This window comes from Macrotis lagotis, chromosome 5, assembly GCF_037893015.1.
Source record: "Macrotis lagotis isolate mMagLag1 chromosome 5, bilby.v1.9.chrom.fasta, whole genome shotgun sequence".
Lineage (NCBI taxonomy): Eukaryota > Metazoa > Chordata > Mammalia > Peramelemorphia > Peramelidae > Macrotis > Macrotis lagotis.
In genome coordinates, this window is record NC_133662.1 from 184,753,880 (window position 1) to 184,778,562 (window position 24,683).

At 35.3% G+C, this 24,683-nt stretch overlaps 1 protein-coding gene and 1 long non-coding RNA gene across 2 annotated transcripts in view; one reads left to right on the forward strand and one right to left on the reverse strand.

Annotated features, from left to right (window-relative positions):
- Positions 1–2,698, forward strand: part of LOC141488175 (uncharacterized) — a 33,355-nt gene extending 30,657 nt beyond the window's left edge. The window contains exon 4 of the long non-coding RNA XR_012468601.1: positions 826–2,698. This is a non-coding gene — a long non-coding RNA (uncharacterized LOC141488175). The remainder of the gene's footprint in view (positions 1–825) is intronic.
- Positions 1–24,354, reverse strand: part of SFT2D1 (SFT2 domain containing 1) — a 37,066-nt gene extending 12,712 nt beyond the window's left edge. Inside the window, exons 1-5 of the mRNA XM_074188012.1 lie at positions 24,071–24,354; positions 6,081–6,167; positions 4,839–4,921; positions 2,942–3,023; positions 1,726–1,761 (exon numbers count right to left, since the gene is read on the reverse strand). Of these exons, the coding sequence (XP_074044113.1) occupies positions 1,726–1,761; positions 2,942–3,023; positions 4,839–4,921; positions 6,081–6,167; positions 24,071–24,307 (525 nt within the window). The 5' untranslated portion in view covers positions 24,308–24,354. The remainder of the gene's footprint in view (positions 1–1,725; positions 1,762–2,941; positions 3,024–4,838; positions 4,922–6,080; positions 6,168–24,070) is intronic.
- Positions 24,355–24,683: the final 329 nt, after the last annotated feature.

Sequence of the window (24,683 nt, forward strand, 5' to 3'; positions counted from 1 at the left end):
CACTGAGATGAAGTGAAATAGAATGAAGACAGCAGAATCAAAATAACTACACATAAACACACACACACACACACACACACACACACACACACAGAGTCATACACATTGTGGATGATGAAAAGTCAAAGGAAGCAAACGCCAAGTCAAATTCAAAAGACAATGTTGATGCCATATCAAAATTAAAGCAAATGTCCTATCATTCCTTTATTATCAGCAACTCACAAACCACAAAAAGGTGGAAAGTGACGTTTCAATCACAATCATGCTATTTTCCACAATAATCTAAGGCACTTTTTTGGGAGAGGTTTGTTTGGGAATGTGCTGTGGTGCCATTGCAATTTTTAAAAATTCTTTCTCAGTTAATAAGAGAGAGATTAGATAGACTTAATAAACCCATTCTGGAATTACAAACATGTAATTAAACACATTTAAAAACAATGAGATAGTAACCCTTTAATCTTAAACAATGAGTTATTACTCATAAGTAAAATCCCTTAATAAAGGAAACATATCTTTTAGGTACTATTTTAAAATTTTTAACCAATTTCCAGGGAAGTCTTATCTGAAACTAAAGTATGTTACACAATGTTTTATTTTCTTAAATACATTTTCTTACTGATTTCAATCCATTAATATATTTTTAATATTAATTATGAACTGTTTTTCTCTAAATGCTAGTATCCCAAGGTTACTGAAATAAGTTTATTCTTGACCTACACTAGTCAAGATAAGGGTTTCTTATACTTTTTCTGTCTCCTATTAGGTTTTAGTTGTCACTTTTGTTCTTGTTTCCATGTTCCTACATCCTCTTCACTTGCTACAAAGTACAAGTAGACTAATTAAGAATCACATATTAACCTTGATGGACCTGCTCATTTCATCAGTGCAACAATCAGGGACAATTTGGGGCTGTCTGCAATGGAGAATACCATCTGTATCCAGAGGAAGAACCGTGGATCTTGAGCAAAGTTCAAGGATTATTCCCTTTAATTTAGGAAAAAAAATACTGATATCTTATTGTCTGATCTTGTTATCTCTTATACTTTGTTTCTTCCTTAAGGATATGATTTCTCTCTCATCACACTCAATTTGGATCAATGTACAGCATGGAAACAATGTAGAGACTGACAAATTGCTTTCGGGGAGGGGAGTAAAATTGGGGGGTAAATTGTAAAACTCAAAATAAATAAAATCTTTAATTAAAGAAAAAAAAAGAATCACATACCAAATAGGCTAAGAAGTGAACTTTCCACAAAGGGACTTTACTATTAAAGTTGGTGGTTTAGGTTATTTTTCTTCCATCGTTTCCAAATTCTAAGTTGTGTTAATATGACATGCAGATGGAGCAGCTAAGTGGGGCGCAGTGAATAGAACACTAGTCCTGGAGTTAGGAGGACCTGAGTTCAAATTTGACCTTAGATAATGGAAACCAGCTATGTATCCCCAGGCAAGTCACTTAATCCTGATTGCCTGGCAAAATATATATGTATGTATGTATGTGTATGTGTGTGTGGCATGCACACATGTGACCTGTGGATATCCAAAGGCATTATTAAAACAAATTACATAACTACCTTTTATTCTCTTGGTGACTCAGAGCTTTGAAGCAAAGCTACTTTTCAGTTCCTTACGTTTTACCCCAAGCACTGCTCCAGTTTGCTAAGCACAGTAGTGGCATATTTAAAAACTTTTCAACAAAGAACTCAAACTTGCTAAAATACTTACCCAAAGAGCAGCACACAGAGTTAATATCAAACAAATCTATGTAAAAAAAAAAGACAGACATCATTTATTCAAAAGTGGCAGTGTGGAATAGATTAAACTGTTTAAAAATATGCCCTTATTTATAAATGAGTCCCATTCAAAAGTCAAAAAGTCAAAAAATGACCTTGAAAATATTTTCTAATTCACATACTGAAAAAATTCAAATGCTAAAAATAGATACAAATGTCTTCAGAAGACCAACTATTCTAATGACATTGTTTCCTTAATTATCTTCTTAAGACAAGTTTAATATTGCTGTGCCCAAAGTTTTGTTTGCATTATTGCTTTGTACAAACATCTGTTGATGCTTGGAAAGTGATAATGATATTGAACCTACAAATTTAAAATTTTAATTTTTTAAAATTTAAACTTAATCCCAGAATGACAATTGGTACCAATTTATGAAAATGTCAAAATGTAGTGTCCCCAGAACATGATTATATTTTATTCATATATACACTAAGCCTAAAGCAATACAGATTCCTTATACAAGGAAAAAATGATTTATCATCTTTGATAAACTAAGTATAAATGTGAACAGTATGAGAATATGATGCTACAAGGTGACAATTGACTTTTGAATCATCTAAAAGGTCAGTGGCACATTAAGAATTAAAAGGAATGAAATTAAAAGACAGAGGGAGACAGAATCTAATTAGTTTTAGTCTCAACTCTGCCAGTGGCATACTTTAAGCAATTAAGTAAAATTATCTGTGAAGAAGAAATAAAATGTTTTACATTATAACAAGTATCATTTTTTCCAGTGTATAACATTTCTGAAGCTTTTTATCAGTTTAAAGAAGATGAAGACACTGGAAAATCTGACCAAAAAACACCTTATAGGTGTTATAAGGCAACCATAGGCCAAGTTACTAGAGACCTAGATTAAGTAACTTTATAAAAAACTGGATTTAATTGAATTTGGTATATTTAATGTGATGTACATTTTTTCTCAAAAAAAAATTAAGATATATATATATATATATATATATATATATATATATATATATATATATATATATATCCTACTAGTCCAAGGAAGACCATATGGGTAAAATTGTACAATAAAAACAGAAAAGTACTACATGGATAAAACAAGTATTTTCAGTAAGAAGAGATATAATTTAAACTACTGTGCAAACTATGCCTTAAAATCTTCAAAAAAAAAATTATTTACCAACATGATAACTGTAGCCAACAACCTTGTTGATTCAAACATTTTTTTCAGTTGTTTCATGGGTCCCATTAAGAAGCAAGTACTATTTGAAAGTCAAAAGAAAAAAGAATTGAGACATATTACTAAACCTTTGCTAATTAAAAATGGAATAAATTGTTAATAAAAATGAGATAGATACTATACTAGCTTGAGTAAAATTCATATCATGTTTGGATGTGTGCATGTAATTTATGTTACTGCATACATAGTTACAACTACTGTATCTAAATGGACATATGGTGCCTCTCAAATAAATTTCTAAAGAAATAAATTTAAATATTTCAGTTAAACAAAATGACCTGATTTACCCAAATTATTCACTTTGCTAATTTATTTTTCATTTACCTTGTATTTATAGGATATTTTTTCTCTATTTATGTGATATTCAATTTGACTATTTTACTTATTCTTATATTTACTTCATTTAAGGATAATAAAATTTTCTAACTAAAAAGACTAAAGCCCCAACTTAAATGAAGAGAACAAGTAATAAATTCAAAAATATACTGCTTTTCTCTATTGTGAATAGTCATTTGTGAAGTTAAAATTAACAGTAAGTTTTAATTACAAATGACACACACACTGGATTATTGCCAAAACAGTTACTCCTACAAAATCTAAGGTACAGGAAACACTTAACACTTTGATAGCTATTCAACCATAGCAATTATTCCTAGGCAAATGAAAAATGAGAAAAAAAGTCTTAGAAAAAAATGATTTCCATGAACAACAATGTCAAACTTCTAATTTAATGAATTTTCTCTTTTTTTTGGTTCTATAGATATCAGGCATAATTTTCAAATATTATATTCCATTTATACTAGTAATTCAATATTAATACAATTTTAAGACATTTACTTAGTATCTACTTTGTAAACAATATTATGGAATACACAAAGATAAAGACAAGGTACCTGCCTTCAAGGAACATACAATCCAGCTATTCCATAACTATGAGGTCCCTCAGTAAATTTTAACATTTAGTATTTCATAAGTTTTATATGCTATGTTATCAAGAAGCAGTATTTGCCTATATATGTATATAATGATATTAAGATTTGCATCATTAAGGGCAGCTAGGTGGCACAGTGGATAGTCAGGAGTACCTGAGTTCAAATCCAACCTCAAACACTTAATAATTGTCTAGCTCCATGAACTTGGGCAAGTCACTTAGCCCCAATGCCTCACACAAATAAATAAATAAATAAATAAATAAATAAATAAATAAATAAATGAAGGATTTGCATCATTATGATTGAAACTTTAATAAAATAGAAGTGTAAATAAATGCAGTTTAAGAATTCACTGACTTGAGAAAAAATTCTGGAGTTTAAACAAAGACCAAAGATTATTATCTTCAATTTTTAAAAAGTTGTCTTATGTATAACATAATTTTGCTATCTCTAATATTTTCTTTCTTCCTTAGGGATATGTTTTTTCTCAACACATTCAATTATGATCTATGCATATCATGGAAACAAATGTAAAAACTATATCAAATTGCCTTCTGTTGAGGGCAGGGTGGAGTGAGGGAAAAAATTGTAAAATTCAAAACCTTGCAAAAAAAATGATTGGTAGAAACTATATAATTGGAAAACAAATAAAATATTTATATAATTTTTAAAAAGAATTCATTGAGTTATCTGTTTTGGATTATCCACAAAACCTGTGCAATTATGTCTGACTGATATAAGCCCAAAAGATTACTATTTTAGTTAATATTTTAGTAACTTAATTACTTTAATTTTAAAAATTATTTTATTAATTAGCTTAATTAAGTAATATTTTTACTAATGTGATTTAAAAAGGCAAATATTTAGCAGCAATATAAAAAGGAAATTATTTAACATACACATACCTGGCTAATGCAGAAATATTTCCCAAAGTATAGAAAACTGCAAAAAGTTTCACTCCTTTTGGAAGCCATAGCAATGCTGTTCCCTATATAATATTTTAGAATTAATCTACTGTGTTTCTAAACAAAAAGAAAAACTAATCATCTACTACTAAATAGAATTTCAAAAAATAAATCAATATTAAAAATGTAATATAATTCATTTGTAGGAAAGAATCTATAAACAAACATACTATTTTTTTCTAGTGTGTTTACAAATAACAATTAGAATTAAATAGATTTCCTTGATTTATTTAAATCAAGTTTGATGGATCAGGAATTAAGACACAAATCCTAGCCATTCCTTTCCCACTAATGTTAGCAAAATGTTTTACCATTTTGAAGCTAAATGATAGAATGAAGTGACAGAATTAAATAAACTCTAAACTCCCTTCCAACTGTTAACATTCTATGAAATACTTTTTTTAGTGTCAGGTTAAAAAAATAACAAATCTATGGAGCTTTCCCCACACACAAAACTACTTCCTCTGTGTAAACTTGGTGACTGTTTTTCTTTAATTAAAAAAAAACACCTAAAAACTAAAAACAAAGTTTTTTTTCCTAAACCTCATTTAGCATTGATTCTAATATTGGCTATCAAAAAAGATGGATTATATCCATAAAATAAACTATTTGTCAAAAAATTACCATGTTTCAATATATATTTTACTGTTTATTAGATCTTAATTTAAATAAAGATATATTTTTCTCTTTTTTTGTTATCTATGATTTTTTTCTCCTCAATTATTCCATAGAATGCTAGTTTCAATATCAACTAATACTTCTGTAAAGCAGAATTTTTGGAATCTAGACAGATTGAGTAAATTCAGAAATTATTTTAAGGAGTTAAAATCCAGCAGATTTTAATATAATTACATGATAGAGGTAAACATATCTGTTGGTGTGGTGGCATCTCCACCTACCAAGAGTACACCACAGTATTGCCTAATACTAAAAGCTTGGATCATGGGCTGAATTGAGGTTTTATACAAAGAGATTTAAGGGGTAAAATTTTTAAAAAGCATACATAGAGGAGGTTACATCCCTGAACTCATCCTTACATTTCAAGTGATAACCTCAAACCTAAGAAAACTATATTACCTGTTGACTTTAAGTATTTATAACTATACAGTTGTAAATATTTTTGACTATTAGTCTTCTATATATATATATATAAAATATTTTTTAAACAAGGTTTTGACTTACAATAAGAGAACATAAAATGCCACTTATGAAACTTATGGCAAACCACTTCAATCTAGTATTCCAAGAAAGTGTTGAGGCATCCAGGACCTTAAAGAGGGGGGAAAAAAAGCTTTGAAAAACCATATTTAAATAGACACTCCAATTCTTACATAGTTTTCCCAAGACAAAATGAGGCAACAGTCTGATTCTCTGAGAGGTATTTTAATTTCACATATGACTTAAGTACCTAAAGATTCTATTTTTAAAAAAGGCTCAAGGTCATTATGATCTTAATAACCAAAATGCATTAAACTAAACAATGTTTTCAATTGACAAGCTATTCCATGAGCAAATTCTTATCAAATTAGAAGAATTAATGTGATTTACACCCTATTGATTAAGTCACCACATTCAACTACTAAGTACCACAGTTAAATTTGATTTACCAGCAAAGTTGGAACAGATCTGTTAACAACTATTTGAAGAAATTAAACACATAGAATTAGAACTAATTTTCTCTCAAAAATGTGAATGCATAAATGCAAAAGTTCATTTCAAAATAAGATTGCATATTTTAAAAATAATGAAATAAATTTAGAACTTTCAAAAAAGTATTCCCCACTTAAAAATTCTATGGTCATTTTCCTTACCTGATCAAATCCATCTTGAATCCTTATGTAGCATGAAAAGTAGATAAGAATAACTAAATAAAAACTTTTGTCAATGAACCAGAAACAAGATTAATTTTTTAATATAGCTTAAAATATTTTCTCACTTTGTTTTAATTTTTCATCTACCTTATAAATACTGATTTCACATGAAAGGCTATTACATGGATACAAAAATAGCAATGACAGATTTGGAAAGACAGTAACCTCCATGAAGCACCTTGTTACTCCCAGAACAAGTTCTCTTTGGCCCTGGCCTCCACAACCTCCTCACCACCTTTAATAGAGAATCCATGCTGTAGAGAAACTTTCACCTAGGGGATCAATTCTCCATATTAGTAACTGACTGTCCAGGCATATTGTTTCAGGAAAGCCTCAGCCATGCATTCTTTCTCTCCCTGACTATTCTCCTCTATAGCTTCTGGGGATGCTCCTAATTCACTTGAAACACCTACAATAACAAATCCTTTCCTTCCCCCCCCCCCACTTTCCATGTCTGGTCTACGAGACAACATCAAATAAAATGGACTATAATTTCCTGCTGGGGTTTGTTAATCTAGTCCCCAAAAGCCCAATTCAACATCACAGAAATTTTCAGATCAAAGTGCCAATCCCTAGCTACCAATAGAAAGTAAGTGCCCAAGGACAGGGACCCTATTTTCCAAGCAACTGAAAATCTGACATGGGAAATGGACAACAAAAAGTGCACTGATGCTGTTTATACTTCCATTGACAAATTTAACCAATGTAAATCAAAAGTTGTTTGTCCTTCTCATTTAGAAGAGGGCCAATGCGGGTAATATCCTGACTCATGTGTGTGAATTAGATTTAAGTGAGGTCAAACTGCACAAAGTCATCAACCTCACTTTCTCTTCCACAATCACAGAAGTCCAGTGGCAAGACACATATAATCTTGGTGATCTTTGATGTCTAACCAATTTCTAAGCACTCTACAGCACCTTCTTCAGTCCAGCATTGGAACAAATTGTTTTTATTTGCCCATTCCACCAGGAGAAATCTTCACATGCTTGGGGTAGATGTCTTCCTAACTCACTGACGGGTTTGATAGTTGTCAGTTACCCTCAATCTGGTTTAGCCCATCTGTCCAGATGGTTTTTACCAGGGTGAGACTGAAATATATGCTACAGGTGAGAGCTGGATGAAAAGTGAACCACAAAGGTGCATTAAGTATCCCTGAAAAAGACTGGATAAGTCCTTACACAAGACATGCTAATCCTCCCAGAATACCCCAAATGCCTCATACAACTGTACCCACCACTAGTGAAATCATTTTATATAGCAAGAGGTAAATCCTACATTTACTCTAAGAATTCTTACATAGGAAATTGAGAGCTCTCCTTTAAGCCACAATATTCATAGGTAACTACTAAAGATTTCTTAAATATATAAAATAATAGTTATAGTTCAAAACATTTCAATTACTGATTGGTGTCACCTGTTGGTCAAGCCTGGCTACCCAAGGCTTGGGTACAGTACCACTTCTATGTGGAGATTGGTTTTAGTTTGCCTTATATAATTCTATGCTTTGATGTGAGAAAGAGCTGATTGTCTTGCCTAGCCTCTTTCTAATGCACACACCCTTTTGCTTTATTCTTTTTATCTATACTAGTTACTTTTTTAAAAAGCACACATGCATAGTCCTGAGATGTATGAGTAGCCTTCTTACTTCTGAAAAGAACCCCAAACCACCTTTTCTCAAGATTATTAAACAGCTTTTTTCAAAATGCACTAGAAATAAAACCATAAGGTTACTAACTTGATGGGATTTCCTATATCCTAAAATACTATGAGTTCTAAGATCAGTCCCTAGGACTGGAGTACTATAGGTACAAAAATGTCCATAACCAAAGAATTTTCTTAAAGCAGTCTGCACGGTTTAACTATTACACCTAGAAGATTTCTTCAGAATTAAAAGGGTATATGTTTTGATTAAATAGGATGGACTAAGCTCCTCTCAGCATACAGTGGTCAAACACAGTTCTAAAGGATTTATGATGAAAAATCTACATCCAGAGAAAAAACTAGAGTCTGAATGCAGACCAAACATTTTTTTTTACTTTTTAAAACTTTTAGTTTTGATTCCTTAGTTCTGATTCTTCTTTTACAATATGATTACTATGGAAATGTTAAACAGGATGAATAATCTATATCAAAATACCCCACTATCATGAGGAAAGGGAGGAAGGGAAAGAGGTAGAAAATATGGAACTCAAAAACTTATAAAAAAAAAGATGATTGATGAAAACTATCTTTGCATGTAATTGGAAAAATAAACTAAAATAACATTATAAAAAATATTTTTTTAAAAAGGGGTATATCACTTCTCTTATGGCCGGGGTTCCATTTTGGGGGGTATTCTGGTGTCTCTATATCATGTTAGAAGAGGATCAATGCAGGTAATATCCTGACTCATGTGTGTGGATTTAAGTGAAATCAAACTGATTCATTCTTTAAAAAAATGTTATTTGCACCACATAACACAAAGAACTAAACATTTTGACAGAATCAAAAGATTTATTATTGATGTGGGCATTATTTCTAAATCTGTATATAGTCAAATCATTAAATCAACAAAGCTGAGATCAGTTATTTTCTAAAAATGAGAAAAACTTTTGTTGTACAATAAAGACATGATACAGAATTAAAAACTAAAAATTTTAAATGGGAAATATGGGAAATACTGTCTCCTAGAATCATTACTTCCATTTATCTAAAAATCATTTTTAAGGAATTTTTTTCAGCAAGGTTTTGTACTTCTGTTTTCACTGTTTTTTTTTTATTTTTTCTGGTTTTTTTCTTTTATTCCATTTCTTCTTTCAAAACATGACTAAGTTGGAAATACATTTTACATGATTTTACAACAGATTGCTGGTCATCTCAGGAGGAAGATGAGGAAAGGAGGGAGAAAAATTTGAAATTCAAAATCTTGTTTAAAAACTGCTGAAAACTGTACATGTAATTCAAAAAATATTATTTACATATTTAAGATTTAACCAATTATAATTTTTGGTTAATTTTTAAAGAGTTATTATCTTCAATAATGAATTATCTTTTCATAACTTTCTTACATAGCTCTCACTTCTTTTTCTCCATTTTTTTTTTCCCTTCTGCCTCTCTGGATTTTCTTTTTTGGGGGGAACTCCTTTTTGAATTCCTTTAACTCTAGTAGAAATGGGCTTAGGTCCAGTTTGCATTTTTTAAAGCCTTTACTTGTAGGTATTAGAAAGTTATTGCTTTGAGCTTCCTCAGTGCTAGAGAAGCTCTTTATGATATGGTTCTTTTGTTTGCTCATTCTTCCAGCCTATTTCCTGACTTTGAATTTCATATTAGTGTTGGGCTCTGCTGGGCTCAGTTTCTAGGGCTTTCACAGCACAGAGTCTGGACTGGGTGATGGAGGAGGGTGGGAGTCTGCAAGTTTTCAATGTTTCCAAAGTTCTATGACTTAAGGGGAAGTCCGTTCACAGGTCTAGTGGAATAAGCTCTATGAACAATTCTTTATGCAGGTTTAGGACTATGGCTTGTGAATAGTTAAATTTCAGTAACCTTTGCTAGACTCAAGGATGCTATGCAGGTTGAGAGCAACTAAATTGCTAGTCCTCCTCTGGTCTGTTCTGGTTTTTCCACTGGGGACTTATGTGCTGGGTGTCTGCTCAGCTCCTGGGGAACCACACAGCAATGTTTATAGAATGTGTTTTGTACCCTGTCCTCGACCAGGATCTGCCCAGTCACTACTCTTCTTTGTCCTGGAGCTGTGACCTTTAAGTGCTAATAGGAGAAACAGTTGCCAAAGAGCATACCCACTGCTAAACAAGGGGTCTCCTGATATCTCTCTCACTTTCTTGCTCGCTCTCTCGCTTGCACTCTCGTTCTGCCCTGGCCTTGCTGCTGGCTGCCCCAGTATACTGCATTCCTGGTCAGCCCCAACCCAAGACCCAACACCTTCCTGACTGTCTTCCTAAGCTTTCCCTGCACAGGAAAAAGGACTTTATATGATTTTTTTTATTAGCTTTATTAGCTGAATTCAGTCTGGCATGTTTCCTAGAATAGTGCAGAGGATAGATGTTAAGTCAAAAAGCTGACTTTATACATTACAAATGAGACAATGTATTAGAAGCATTTAAAGTACTTCTCACAAAAAAATATGCTTCTCACAGCACAGAGATCAGCAAAGAATGTGCTGAAAAATTCTATGTATTTTTTCAAATATAATATGCAGCAAGACTTTTAATTTTGCTACTTTTTATTTGTATATGCCAACATGACATCAAAATATCTTTTTTTTCAACTCTCCCTGATATTTTGTTCATTCTTTGCATCAATCTAAAAAAGCTGGACGCCATCTTTCATAGGCCAAAGTGGAAGTGGGATGGAGAAAGAGAGGATCACACAAAAATTTTCATTTCAGGCAAAAGAAACATTACAAAAGTTAAACAAAAAACCCACAAAGTGTTGAAAATAACTTTTGCTTCAATTAAAGTAAAATTTTGATTTTTTTTTAATTTTTTTAATTTATTTAATTTATTTAAGAAAATGGGATTAAAAGTGACTTACCCAAGGTCACAGAGCCAGGCAATTATTAAGTGTCCGAGGCCAAATTTGAACTCAGGTCCTCCTGACTCCAGGGCTGGTGCTATATCTACTGTACCACCCAGCTGCCCCCCCCTAAAATTTTGATATTTTATAAAATGTAAATCTAACCGTATGGAAGGAATCCTCTATAAATGAATACAGGATAGCAAAGGCCAACCCATATTAATTATTGTTTAATTTTCCTGGAAGCATTAACAACGTTTTTCACTTAATATTCCCCTACAAGAGTCACTGTTAAAGCTAAGCCCTTTTGAAATTCTCATGAATAGAGAAAGCAATTTTCTTCATTCAATTACTTCTAAGTGTATTAGAAAAGGAAGCAATAAAAATAAAATCAGTCCTTTTTTCTTTCACAGAACACATTCTTGACATCAGTAAAAGCTGCTTAACCCCATACCTAGCTTCAGCAAAGAGAATATATGTGTTTAAGGGAGAAGAGACAGTCTGTAATTTTATTGGTGTGAGGAGCCACTAGTGTGTAAACTTGCCTTCAAACATGCAGATTGTCAAAAATGTATTATAGTCTTAAAGTTATGAGTATTTTACATATACATATAAATATATACATATATATATAATGTTTGCATAAATAAAGTCAATTCACCTGAATAAGAAGAAAATGTATGCACTAAGAAAACAAATTTGCTTTATCTCTGATAAAAGTTTGATATACAAAATCTTTCAGAAATTGACATAAAATTTTATACTTGAGAAAAACAGAGACTAAAGCAGCCCAGTCTTTGTACCACAGAATAGGAGGCACCAAAGAGTAATGGTGTTGGAGAATAAAAAGATAATGGTTAGAATACCAAAAATATCCAAAAAACAAGTCAATAATAGCAAAGTGTAAAGCAGACAAACCAAGTAATCCTAAAATCAGAAGAATGAGTAGTCTTTAAAAGAAACTAAAATACTTTTATTAAATAATCTAAAGTGAAGAAAAATGAACCACTATTGATGATGCTTGTAGCTTCAGTATAGAAGAAGATCATGACAACAGAGAGGTGATACCATGACAAGCACATGAATTGTATGTTGAGTGGGGGGATGTTGTGTTAAGTCACCAGCCTCACTTTCTCCTCCAGTCATCTGGGTCCAGGGGACAGATATGAATCAGGATGACTGGAGATGACCCTGGATGTGAGGCAGTCAGGATTAAGTGACTTGCCCAAGGTCCCACAAGAAGTGAGAGTCAATTGTTTGAGATCATATTTGAACTCCCATCCTCCTGACTTCAAGGCCAGTGTTCTATTCACTGTTTAGGAATTTCTCAGAAAAGTCAAAGTACAATGGCTTATGGTTTAGAGGTGTCCATCAGGTGCTAAAAAAAAACTACCCTAACATGGTACACTGGAAAGAGCACTGGCTTTGTAAATAGAAAATATTTAGGTTTAAAACCTGCCTGGGATATTTCCTAGGGAGGTTTTCTTTTCTTTTTTTTTTAAGGTTTTTGCAAGGCAAATGGAGTTAAGTGGCTTGCTCAAGGCCACACAGCTAGGTAATTAGGTAATTATTAAGTGTCTGAGGTCGAATTTGAACTCAGGTACTCCTGACTCCAGGGCCAGTGCTCTATTTACTGTGCCACCTAGCCACCCCTGTAGGGAGGTTTTCTTGACCATGTTCAAGTCACTTACTCTCACAAGTCTCAATCCATAAGTAAGATGGGGAAAAAATAATCATTGTGAGGCTCATGTAAGAAGGCATATTAAAGCTCTTTGCAATCCTTAAAATGCTACAAAAATACTGACTCAAAACCATCATACCAAGCAGGAAAGGCTTCAGAAGCATGGTCCCTGTGAGACATTAGATTTATTGTCTAAAGATCAGTCTAACAGAAAGGTTCACTACCACACATCTCATGATAAACTATGAAACAAACAAAAATACCAAATAGCTTTCAGTTTGTACAGAGTGATGTTCGAATAAACTGGAAAATAGAACAAAAGTCACTAAGATTCAGTTTTTGGCCTGTCTACAAATATTAATTTAAATTGAAACATGAAATGAGAGATCCTCTTTTAATTGAGTTGAACCAATACTATAGGAACTGAATCATAGCAATATTAAAATGCTTACTACAAACCATATCAAAAGATATTTAAGGAAGATTCAATTACATGAAATTATGATTCATAAATTCTCCCTGGAGGAGCAAATTAAGAACTGGTTTAAACCTAAGCCCAAATTTTTTATTTTTAGTTTTTTAGTTTTTTAGAATTTTTTAAGGCAAATGGGGTTAAGTGGCTTGTCCAAGGCCACACAGCTAAGTAATTATCAAGTGTGTGTCTGAGGCCGGATTTGAACTCAGGTACTCCTGACTCAGGGCCAGTGCCCCCATCCACTGCACCACCTAGCCACATCTAAACCCAAACTTTTAAGAACATGATTAAGATAACTGTAGTATATGGCCCTGAACCAATATTACTTGATTAAAGACAGACCTCCGTGGAAATCAAGGAAGAGCAGGAAGAATCTCCAGAATGGCTCAAAAGAGAACTAAGACTTACAAAAGAATATATTATGAATGAATTTAAGTCAGCAATTGGGGTTCTCAAAACAGAATTTTAAAACACAATTAAAAATGATAGGAAACACTGGATTCATGATGGAGACTCCACAGAAGTAGAAAACTAAAAAAATGGGAAAAAATGAATTTATTCATTATAATTATATGCCATGAAAAATGAGAATCCAAAGAACCAAGCATGAAAAGAATCTAGAAATAAGCAACAAGAAACAGAGACATTAAGTTGATCTGAGGAGGGAACAACGAACAAATCATAAAGAACTACCACAGGAAAAAGAGCTAATTCTAATGAATTTATCAGAAAATTCTAACATTTAAAGAACTCATTCAAAAAAATTACTCTCAAAAATTCAGAAGTCACTTTACCAAACTTATTTCTAAATAACAAAATACCATCCTGATAACCCAAACCAGGGAGACATAGCAAAATAACAATATTTCTAACAAAAAGAAAAGAAAATTTTCTAATGAATACAAATGCAAAAAAAAATACAATTTCTGCCAAATATTGCCAAATATTGGCCAAATCCTGAAAATAGCCAAAAATTGATTTACTACAACCAAATTGGAGTCTTATCAAGAACGAAGGATGCGGTAAACATGGAGAAAACAATGATCGTACTTAAAAAAAAGAAAAACTATGATTATTTCAATGAGAAACAAAATATAGTATTCATTTACATTAAAAGTCATAAAAATCATAGACATAAGAAGAACCTTACTTTAATATGATTAAAAACATATCTAGGGGCAGCTAGGTAGTGCAGTGGATAGTTCCTTCTGAAGTCAGGAGGACCTAAGTTCAAATCCAGCTTTAGACACTTAATAATTACCTAGTTGTGTGATCTTGAGTAAGTCTCTTAACCCTATTGCCTTGCAAAAGTAAAACATATATAAACCTGAGAGCTATCATGTACAATTGGAAAAAATTTTTATTAGAAACATTTCCAGTTTAAACAGGGTTTATAAAGTAAGGTCCCCTAATCAGATTATAGTATATCATTCTAGAAATGCACATTATAGGCAACAGTTAAATGTAGACTAAAAAGAGAAGTTGGAGAAGATAGGAAGAATCATTTTTATAAAATATCACTGATAAAACTTCAATATACAGGGCATATATATATTATATATAAAATATGTATATGTATATAATTGACACTACTTTTTAAGAGCAAGAGGAATTTCCCAAAAGTAGTCCAAGGATATACATGACCATAATATATGTTCTAGATTACTAAAAAAGAGAAATACAGATTTATACAACTGAGTTCTTACTTTACATACTGCAAAATGGCAAAAATGTGGAAAGAAAAAGGGCAGGGGAGAAATGAGAAACAGGTAATGGGAAGCCACTCAAGAAAATAAGTATAACTAGAGAAATAACAGAAGCATGAAGAGGCAGAGTGCTGAATGCTTTATTCAAAAGGTTTCTTGGGTTTGAGATTTTTGCTTGACAGTTTTTCTTTATACAGAAGATAGTTCAATTTTTAGCTGAGGGGAGCCTTTGAAGAGGGAAATTTCCCAGAAATGACTTTTTAAAAGCTAGGGTTTTTGCATTGACATTAACTGATATAGTTATAAATTTGTGCAATCACTCTTGAATTATGCTAGAAAAGTTATAAAAAAGTTCATATCCTTTTACCTGTGAGTGCAATTATATCGCCACTAAATTTAGAGCCAGTAAAAAAATCTTTAAGTACAAAAATATTCACACCAATGCTTATTAAAATAGAATTTAAAACAAGTTCTTAAGTCTAAGGCTAAAAGAGTCTGAGATATGGATGAAGCAAGATACGGCTACCCTATAAGGAATGACAAATACAAAGAATATTTTTTAAATGGACAGACTAATATGAAGTAATTCTAAGTGAAGAAAGCAGAATCAAAAGAATATACACAACAGTTCAATTCTCAACACTTACTCTGGTGACTTTAAGCATCTGTGATTTTATTATTAATCTCATTTTCATTTTGTATAGTTATGTGCAAAGTAAAGTAAAAAAAAGTGAGAGGAGTCCTATATCCACAAAAAAGGAGAAATAGAAGTGTTCATGAATTAGCTCCAGAAGGTGCTAAAATAACCTCTCAAAGATGTAATAGGGGAATTGAAAAAAAACAGAAAAGTGGTGAAGTTTGTGGGTAAAAGAGACGGTGGTCACTTCAGCCTTTTCAATTCAGTATCTGACCAGCATCCTGCCTATTACTTAGGGCTTCTGAATAGTGTGGACCAACTAATACAGTTTTCCCCAGTAAAGAGTTCTGAGTTCTGACCCTCCTGGGGACTCACCTGGAGGCAAACCAAAAGGAAGATTAGAGATAACAGACTGCCCTATTCCTTGTTTTTTTTTTTTGTCTTGGGGTCTTTCTGACACCATTGTCCCTGCCCCTTCCCATTCTGTGGTGTCTCTCCTCCCCAGCATTTTATGGATTATTTCGTGGTTACTATGTTTAAAAAAGACATATAATCAAAATTAATGTTTTGCTATAAATAAATGTATGCCGAAAAGTTCATTTTCACTAACCTCTGTGGAAAAGATTAGTTTGTAGTGGTTATAGGAATATAATTCAATTTAATTCCCTATTTTCCAGAGGTTCAACTGCTCTTTCCAAAGTTGTCAATGATCTCCTAATTATTAAATCTAATGGTCTTTTCTGGATCTTCATCCTTCTAAAATTCTCTGTAACCTTTGACATGACTGATTACACTTTCAAGATTTTCAAAACGTTATTCTTTTCCAGTCTGTTTTGTTTGCTTTTTTTTTTCCATTTTATCTCAGACCACACTGTTTAATAGATTCTCATTCAGGTCACTCTCATAGTAACCATAGGTATCCCCCAAGGGTCTCTCCTGAGCCTTTATTTCATCTCCCTCTAAACTATGATGCTCTCATCAACTCCAAAGGATTCAGTTTATCATCACTATGAAAATGATTCCCAGATTTGTATATCTAGTCTTATTTTCCCTCCTGAACTACAGTCATGCATCTTCAAATACCTCTTGGGCATTTTGAACTAGATGTTCCAGTGTTACCTTAAATTCAGTATATACAAAACAGAACTCATCTTTTATCCCAAATTCTCCTCTCTTTTCAATTTTCCTAGTACTACTGGGAAACTACCATTTTCCCACTCACCCATGTTCACAGCCTGGTATCTTCATGGATTCCTCTCTTACACTCTCTCCTCACATAAATACTGTGGTCAAGTGTTGTCATTTCCACCTTTACATCTCTTGTATAGCTCCTTTTCTCCTATCATAAAACCACCACTCTTATGTTTCTCACCTCCTATCTAGACTATTATAACATTCTAATTTGTCCCATTAATAATGATGATGACCACGATGATAGCTAGCCTTTATATAGCTCAGATGATGATTATGATTATGATGATGATAACTAGCCTTTATATAGCTCAGGAGTATTTACAAAAGATTCTACAAATGTTAATTCTCTTTCCCAATCTGTCTTCTACTCAGCTACCAAAGTGATTTTGCCAAAATGTAGGTATGACCATATCCCCTCAATGCTCAATAAACTCTATAGTGGTTTCTTATTATCTTCAGGCTCAAATAAAAAATCCTACTTGACATTTAAATCCCTTTATATCCTGTACCTCTCCTACCTTCCCAATCTTCTTTCTTACTCCTCCACTAAGTTTATGATCCAACTACACTGGCTCTCTTTCTTTTTCCCCCAGGTGACACTCCATCCAAAAGACTGTTTTTCCCCAGGTACTAGACCCCTCACCATCTCTCACCTCTCATTTCAATCTGTTGCCAAGTCCTGTTATTTCATCTTTGCAACATCTCTTGAATGCATCTCTTTCTCTCCTCTGAGACTGCCATCTCTCCAATACTGGTCCTCACGCCATCCATCCTTCATTCAGTCACTAAAGTGATTTTTTGTAAAGTTGCAAATTTAACCATGTCACTCCATTACTTAATTAATTCCAGTGATTCCCAATGGACTCCAAGAACAAAACAAAATCCTTCTTAACCTCACCTCCCCACCTTTCAAGTCTTCTTACACTTTATCCTCTATCACATACTCTTTAATCCAAAGACACTGGCTTCCAGAATGTTCCATCATCAAAATAATCCATCTCTAGACTACAGGAATCTTCTCTGGATGTTCTCTATGCTTGTCCACTCTGCCTATGGACCTCCTCGGCTTCCTTTAAGTCTCAACTAAAGCCCACCTTCTACATAGGAAGGTTTCCCCACCCACCCCTCTTTAATTCCATTGCCTTTCTTCCATTAATGATCTCCTTTTTGTCCTGCATCTAGTTTGCTTTATATGTATGTGTGTGCAAATTGTCTTCCCCATTAATCTGTAAGCTCCTTGAGGACAGGGACTATACCTCCTGTGCTTAGCAGTGCTGCAGATACATAGCAGGCCCTTAGAAGACTGCTCTCCTTCCTGCTCCTCACTTCCCTGACTTATTTAGTCTCAGCTCAAAGCCCATTTTCTTAGAACTTTCCTGAGTCTTTCTTCTGCTAGTCCTTCTCTCAGAGATCACTATCCATTTATGCCTCTGTGTGTCTGTGTGTGTGTATATATATGTATATATACATACACATATATATAGTGTGTATATAAACAAACATATATGTAGTATGTACATAATTATTTGCATGTTATTTCCCCCATTAAAAAGTTTCCACATCATTATTTCACTTGATTCTCATGTTGACAGGCTGAGGTAAGAAAGTACTATATTTCCCAGAACAAGAAAATTCTATTTCTCATAAAGTCATGTGCATAAGGAACAGGAAATTAGTACAGAAAGACTACTAAAGTAGATGGAAAATTGAGGGAGATCATTACCAAATTCATGATCACAAAGAGTAATGGAAACTTATAAGAATTACAAGCAGTAATAGAATGTTGTAGGACACTACGCTGTAAATACTACATAGTATAGAATCAAAGAAATGAGATATCCTGAATGAGGAAATATCAGGGTATGAGAACCTCAACCTGAAGCAACAAGAAATACCTGAAGAAAGCCTAGGAACTGACTCAGTACTTCATTAAATTCTTGAGTCATAGGACTCAACAAAAAGTACCAAGGTGTCTGAGACTTTACCCATGCCTTCCCTAACAGACATACCAGTTTTGAAAGAAGTTCAAATAAATGAAATAATTTAACTAAGTTATTGTTAGTTATAAGCTACGATCAATACCCAATTTGACCTCTGACAAAGAAAGAGGTGGGGGCAGGGGAGGTCAGGAGTGGGAGGGTAGAAGGCCTAACACTGACATCTAGAAAATCTTTCTTCAAGACATCACTCTGCCACAAATTTGCAGTGAGACCTTGGTCAAGTCACTTAAGTTTGGGTGTCTTTATTGTTTTTCTTCTTAAAGACACCCAAACAGCAAAGAAGTCAAAAATCTAAGAAAAGAATCTTATTAAAACCCTGGGTCTCAAACGTTTATACACAAATGCAGAAAGTGCTGATAACCAAAATAGAGATTCTTATATAGAGACAAATTTGACTTAGTCATCACTGACACTTGGAGGGATGAATTCCAAGACTGGAATAAGGTATAACCATCATGATCACTTTATAAAAAGGGCAGGTAAAAGACAGGGAGTAATAGTAGTGTATATTTTTAAATATTGATTTGTATAAAGATCAGGAAACAGAGAGAGGAAACACAAATATAGCTCAACAGAAAGAATAGAACTGACTATGTAGACCTGAAAATCATCTGCATTGCAAAGTCATCACATAAGATAGTATAAGGGAAGAATGGAAAAAGGGCCCAGGACAGAATTTTGGAAAAATTCAAGTCCCCCCCCCCCCAAAGGGAGGAGATAAAGGAGGGGATGGGACAAGGAACTGCTGAATCTGGATGAAAATTCAACAAAGAAAATGAGGAGAAAATTAATAGTATTTTGTTGGCCCCAACTCCCAATCTCTAGTCAACCACTGCGTTGCAGGCGCTCTAGTTTTCCTGGACAACCAATTGGCAAATTATTTGAGATTTTTCAATTTTGTCAGTTCTGACTAACTGGAAAGTGCAGTAAAGATTACATTGGCAGTGTAAGGTTCTTATGATTACTAGAATTACGAAGTTTGGTCAATACTAAGTTTGGTAGTCAAATTGTCTCCTCCAATACTGGAATACTCAAATTTACCTTATCTTTGGTGATTTCTGGCACTCTGGTAGGTTTCACTAATCTGCTTAAAATGGCATCATCATGTCTCTCCAGTTATAACCCAGCTAAAATGAGAACTGCAATGCCCAAGAGCACAGAGTTATTTCACTTAGCACCAATGACAGCACTGGTCTTCAGAGGCAAATCTCTTGGCTCCATCCAAGGAAACCTCAGATCTAACCTGACTCTCTGGATAAAACATCATGAATTCTTATGGTGAGATGGAGACATGAGAGTACAATTAAAGTATGTTCATGTGTTGAAATTTTATCTTGCTTTAGTTCACATCCCCCCCTTCCTCAGTTAATATAGTAACTTAGTTTACATATAACTAGTATAAGGTAACAATTATAGGAAATAATGTTGCAAAGATGAAACCAGAGGTTACTTACAAATTGCCCCATAAATTAAGGGAGCATAAGGAACCACTGACCACTGCCTCATAAATTAACTAAGGTTGCATCCTGAAACTATGTGCTAAATTAGGAGAAGCCAGCCAGAATTTAACACCAGTCAAGCTCACTGTCCCCAGCTGGCAAATGTCAGATAATCTCCAAACTCCAGTAAGACAAGCAAAATGCCAACAAAATGTTTGGGAAAATGCTCCTTAGGGATTGCTTGCTGATAACTTTGAAATGATGTGGATATATGTTCTTGGGCTAACCCTAAGTAGGCATGCATAAGAATTAGTTCCCACACCATTAAAACCCTATAAAAATAGAACCTCAAAGTCCCATTCTCTGTCTCAGCACTCCTCCACCTGCTACCATGCTGAGTGCTCCCAACTCCAGGGTTCCTCCCTCTCCCACCAGGCCATTCCCTAGTTTTTGCCTCTACATACTCTGCTTTACTAAAATATGACTGAAGCACTACATCCAATCTGCTACCTTCGTGATCTTTCTCAGCAAGTATCCAAAGAACCAGGAATGTCTGGCCCCCTACATCCAAAAGGAACCACTTTAGTTATATACCAGTATGCTTCAACAAATTCCCTGGTAGAAAGCAAGGATGGGCAGTCCATCCCCAGATCCTCTCTTGGGAGATTTCTCCAAATAATTTGGACTACAATAAATCAGTGACTAATCCCATAAATTAGCATTTATATTTAATCTATTTGAATGGTTGGATTCAAAAATTATTCATTAGTGGTTCATTCTAAAGTGGAAAAGAATTCCCCTCTTTATCAGACAGATAAATGATTAGATGCAATATTTATCAAAACAGCAGATTACACAAATCCAAGAGGGATAACTAGCACACTGATATCAGTCAAGATTCAAAAGAAATTACTGAATTATAATTAGTCCAAATTAAATAGGATGAAATTTAGTAGGGATAAATGCGATTAAAAAAATACTGCCATTACATAAGTATAAGATGAGAGAATCATGACTATAAATTAATCTAAAAAGATCTGGAGGTTTTTAGTAAATTGAAAGTTTAACATTTATAAGACAAATGGAATATGGAACCCAAAAGATTAAATGTATTTTTTAGGCTACAAAGATAAATGCAACAACAAGGACTAAAAGGGCGACTGTACCATATTTTTTGCCTGAGATTTTGTGATCTTTTCTCTTGTTCCTGTCTATGTAAGTCATCTTATAAAGAAGCTACTTGACTGCTGAATATGAGCTACTCCAGGTTTTTTTGTTCAGACATAAAGTGACAGTAACTCTCAACTTACTGATAGAGTTCAAACATAACAAGTACCATTATCAGAAGAAATCTATTTGACAAAAATTTCAAATTATCAATATATTTAGGAGTTAAGAGTAGAAAAGAATTGGGGGCATAGATAATATACATGACTCCTTTTTCCCCAAGTATCAGTGCAGTCTTAATTTCTATTCTAATCCAGTTAACTAGAAATGACATTTCTAGCAGGGTCCTTGCAACAAATTTACAACAAAAAAAAGGTTCTGTCAAAGTTTCTAGTTTTTAGGGAGTCTTCCGTTCTATTTGCAACTCAGGTACTGTATGATTTTGGACGAAACACAAATTTGTTGCCCCAGTTTCATCTGTACTGTTAATTAAATTCCTATTCTATTCCTAGGATCTGGATGGGGAGGGAGAAATTGCTCCATCTGAAATTCCCTCTACATTTCATCTTTAAACTCAGGGTCTGTTAAATGTTCAACCTTCCCTTGTCTTCAAAAGCTAATTAACAACTTTCTTTTAAACTCTACTACCCTTCAAAGCTATCACTCTCGCTTTCTCTCCCCGCTCCCCCCAGTGTGGAAACTCAAAGTCATCTCCAATATCTCACTCAACAAATCTATTTTACTTTTTTCTACTTTTGTTAATTCATCCTACACAAAAGCTCTTATATTCTTCATTCCTTTTAGCTGGCATGCTACTTTAGATCCTCATTACTTCTCTTCTACATTATGGCAGTGGAATCCTAATTGCTGCTCTTACATTCAGTCCCTCCTTGCTCCTTTCTATGGCCACATCATTGCCAAAATGATACTAATAAAAGACAGGACTGCTCCCTATGTTGTAATAACTCTAAGCAAAAGGCTACAATGGCTCCTACTGTCGTTAGGATCAAATAGAGACTCTTCTTGTTTGGCGATTAAAGTCCTTCATAATCTGGCTCTAGCCAATCTTTCCAAAAATAATAAATGGGTCCCCTTCACACACTCGATTCCAGCCAGATTCACCTAACTGCTGCACTTCATGACACTCACTCCCTTGCACCTACTCAAGTCTATTCCTGGGACACACTCCCTCCTCACCTCAGCCTCACTGGCTCCCTAGTTCCCTTCAAAGCTGGTTTCTTAGATGTTTCCTAATTACTCCTAGTCACTAGCTAGTGTGCTAGTGCTTCCCCTATCAATCACTGTGTGTGTGTGTGTGTGTGTGTGTGTGTGTGTGTGTGTGTATCTTAAATGTATTGATACTAATACCTTGTATCCCCAACAGTTTGCAAGATTTTTGAGGACAGATTGATTTTGTGCTCAGGTATCTAGGACATGGCACTGGACGCAATATCTGGATTGATGACTGCGTCACCTTACTAAGACCTTACTTCATTGCCAAGACCAACCCAAATTCTCCCCACCCCATGCACTCCTTTCTTTTTTCTTCCCAGGCCACCTAATTTCACAATTGATTTCTCTCTCTCTCCTTGAAACTTTAAAATACTTACTGTTTATACCATTCATTTAGCAAGGAGCTATTAAATTTAAATAGGGCAACTAAGTGGCACAGTGGTTAAGTGCACTGGCCTTGGAGTCAGGAGGATGAAGTCTGCCTCTAACCTCAAACAGCGGACTCTTACTAGCAGCAGGACCCTGGGCAAGTCACTTTACCCAGAATGCCTGGCATCCAGGGCCATCTCCAGTTGTCCTGATTCATATCTGGCCACTGGACCCAGATGCTCCTGAGAAAGTGAGGGTAGTGGCTTAGCAGAGCATCCCCTCACTCAAATCCAATTCATGTGCTTGTCATGGCATCACCTCCCTGATGTCATGGTCTTCTTCAAAAATTTAGGTCAGTGGGGGTGGCTAGGTGGCACAGCGGATAAAGCACCGGTCCTGGAATCAGGAGGACCTGGGTTCAAATCCGGCCTCAGACAATTAATAATGACCTAGCTGTGTGGCCTTGGGCAAGCCACTTAACCCCATTGCCTTGCCAAAAAAAAAAACCCTTAAAAAAAAGAATTCATGCTCTAAAGGAAGGAAATGAAACATTTCGTAAAGCTGAGCAGCAGCACACGTGCCCAATCAAACTTCCAGCCAATTTTTTTTGGGGGGAGGGGGAGGTGAAAGGGAAAAGGGCTGAGAGTATCGGCTTCCCCTCATTTTACGAAGGTGGCATCGGGCGCCCCCCGCACTACGGCGCTGAGGGGCTGGGCGGGGAAGCGCCGTAACTGACACGACCGGGTGGGGGTGGGGTGGGGCGGAGCCTCCGCCTCGGCCAATCAGCTGCGCCCCCGGGGCTCCTGCGCGTCCCGGGGCCGAGGGAAGCCGGCGGGAGGGGGAGGGGAGGAGGAGGAGGAGGAAGAGGGGGAGGGAGGCGCCTCTTACCTGCGAGGTCAGCCCCTGCTCTTCGTCGTCCTGGCCACTCAGCACCCGCCGCAGCTTTTCCATGGCCGCCCGCGACGGACGCGACAGCGGCTCCGCCGAGCCTCTGGGAAACGGAGCAAAGCGCGGCCTCCGGGGACCAACGGCGGCAGCCGGGGGCCGGCGTGCGCGAGGGCCAGAGATCCGGCGGCGCGCCCAGGCCTCAGGCCCTCGGACCAGCAGCGCGGAGGAGCTGGGCATGCGCCGTGCGCGGCTCGCTTTCCCCGCCCCCTCGAGCGCCGCCTTCGGCCGGCTTCGCCACGCCCACAACCGGAGCCCGCTTCAATCCGCGCCTCCCGAGCCCCGAGGCCACGCCTCCTCCCGAGCCCGAGGCCACGCCTCCTCCCGAGCCCGAGGCCACGCCTCCTCCCGAGCCCCAAGGCCACGCCTCCTCCCCGGCCGCAAAGCTCTCACGGACTTCCTTCCCCTGGAAGAGGGAGCCAACCAGACATGTATTTTTGTAGTTACCCAGACTAAGAAAAGGGTAGCAAGAACAGGTGCTTCCTTTTTATTTCTGATAAGTTAGAATAAGAAATCCCCTTTAAGCCTTTCTACTTTAAAAAAAATACCTTCAGTA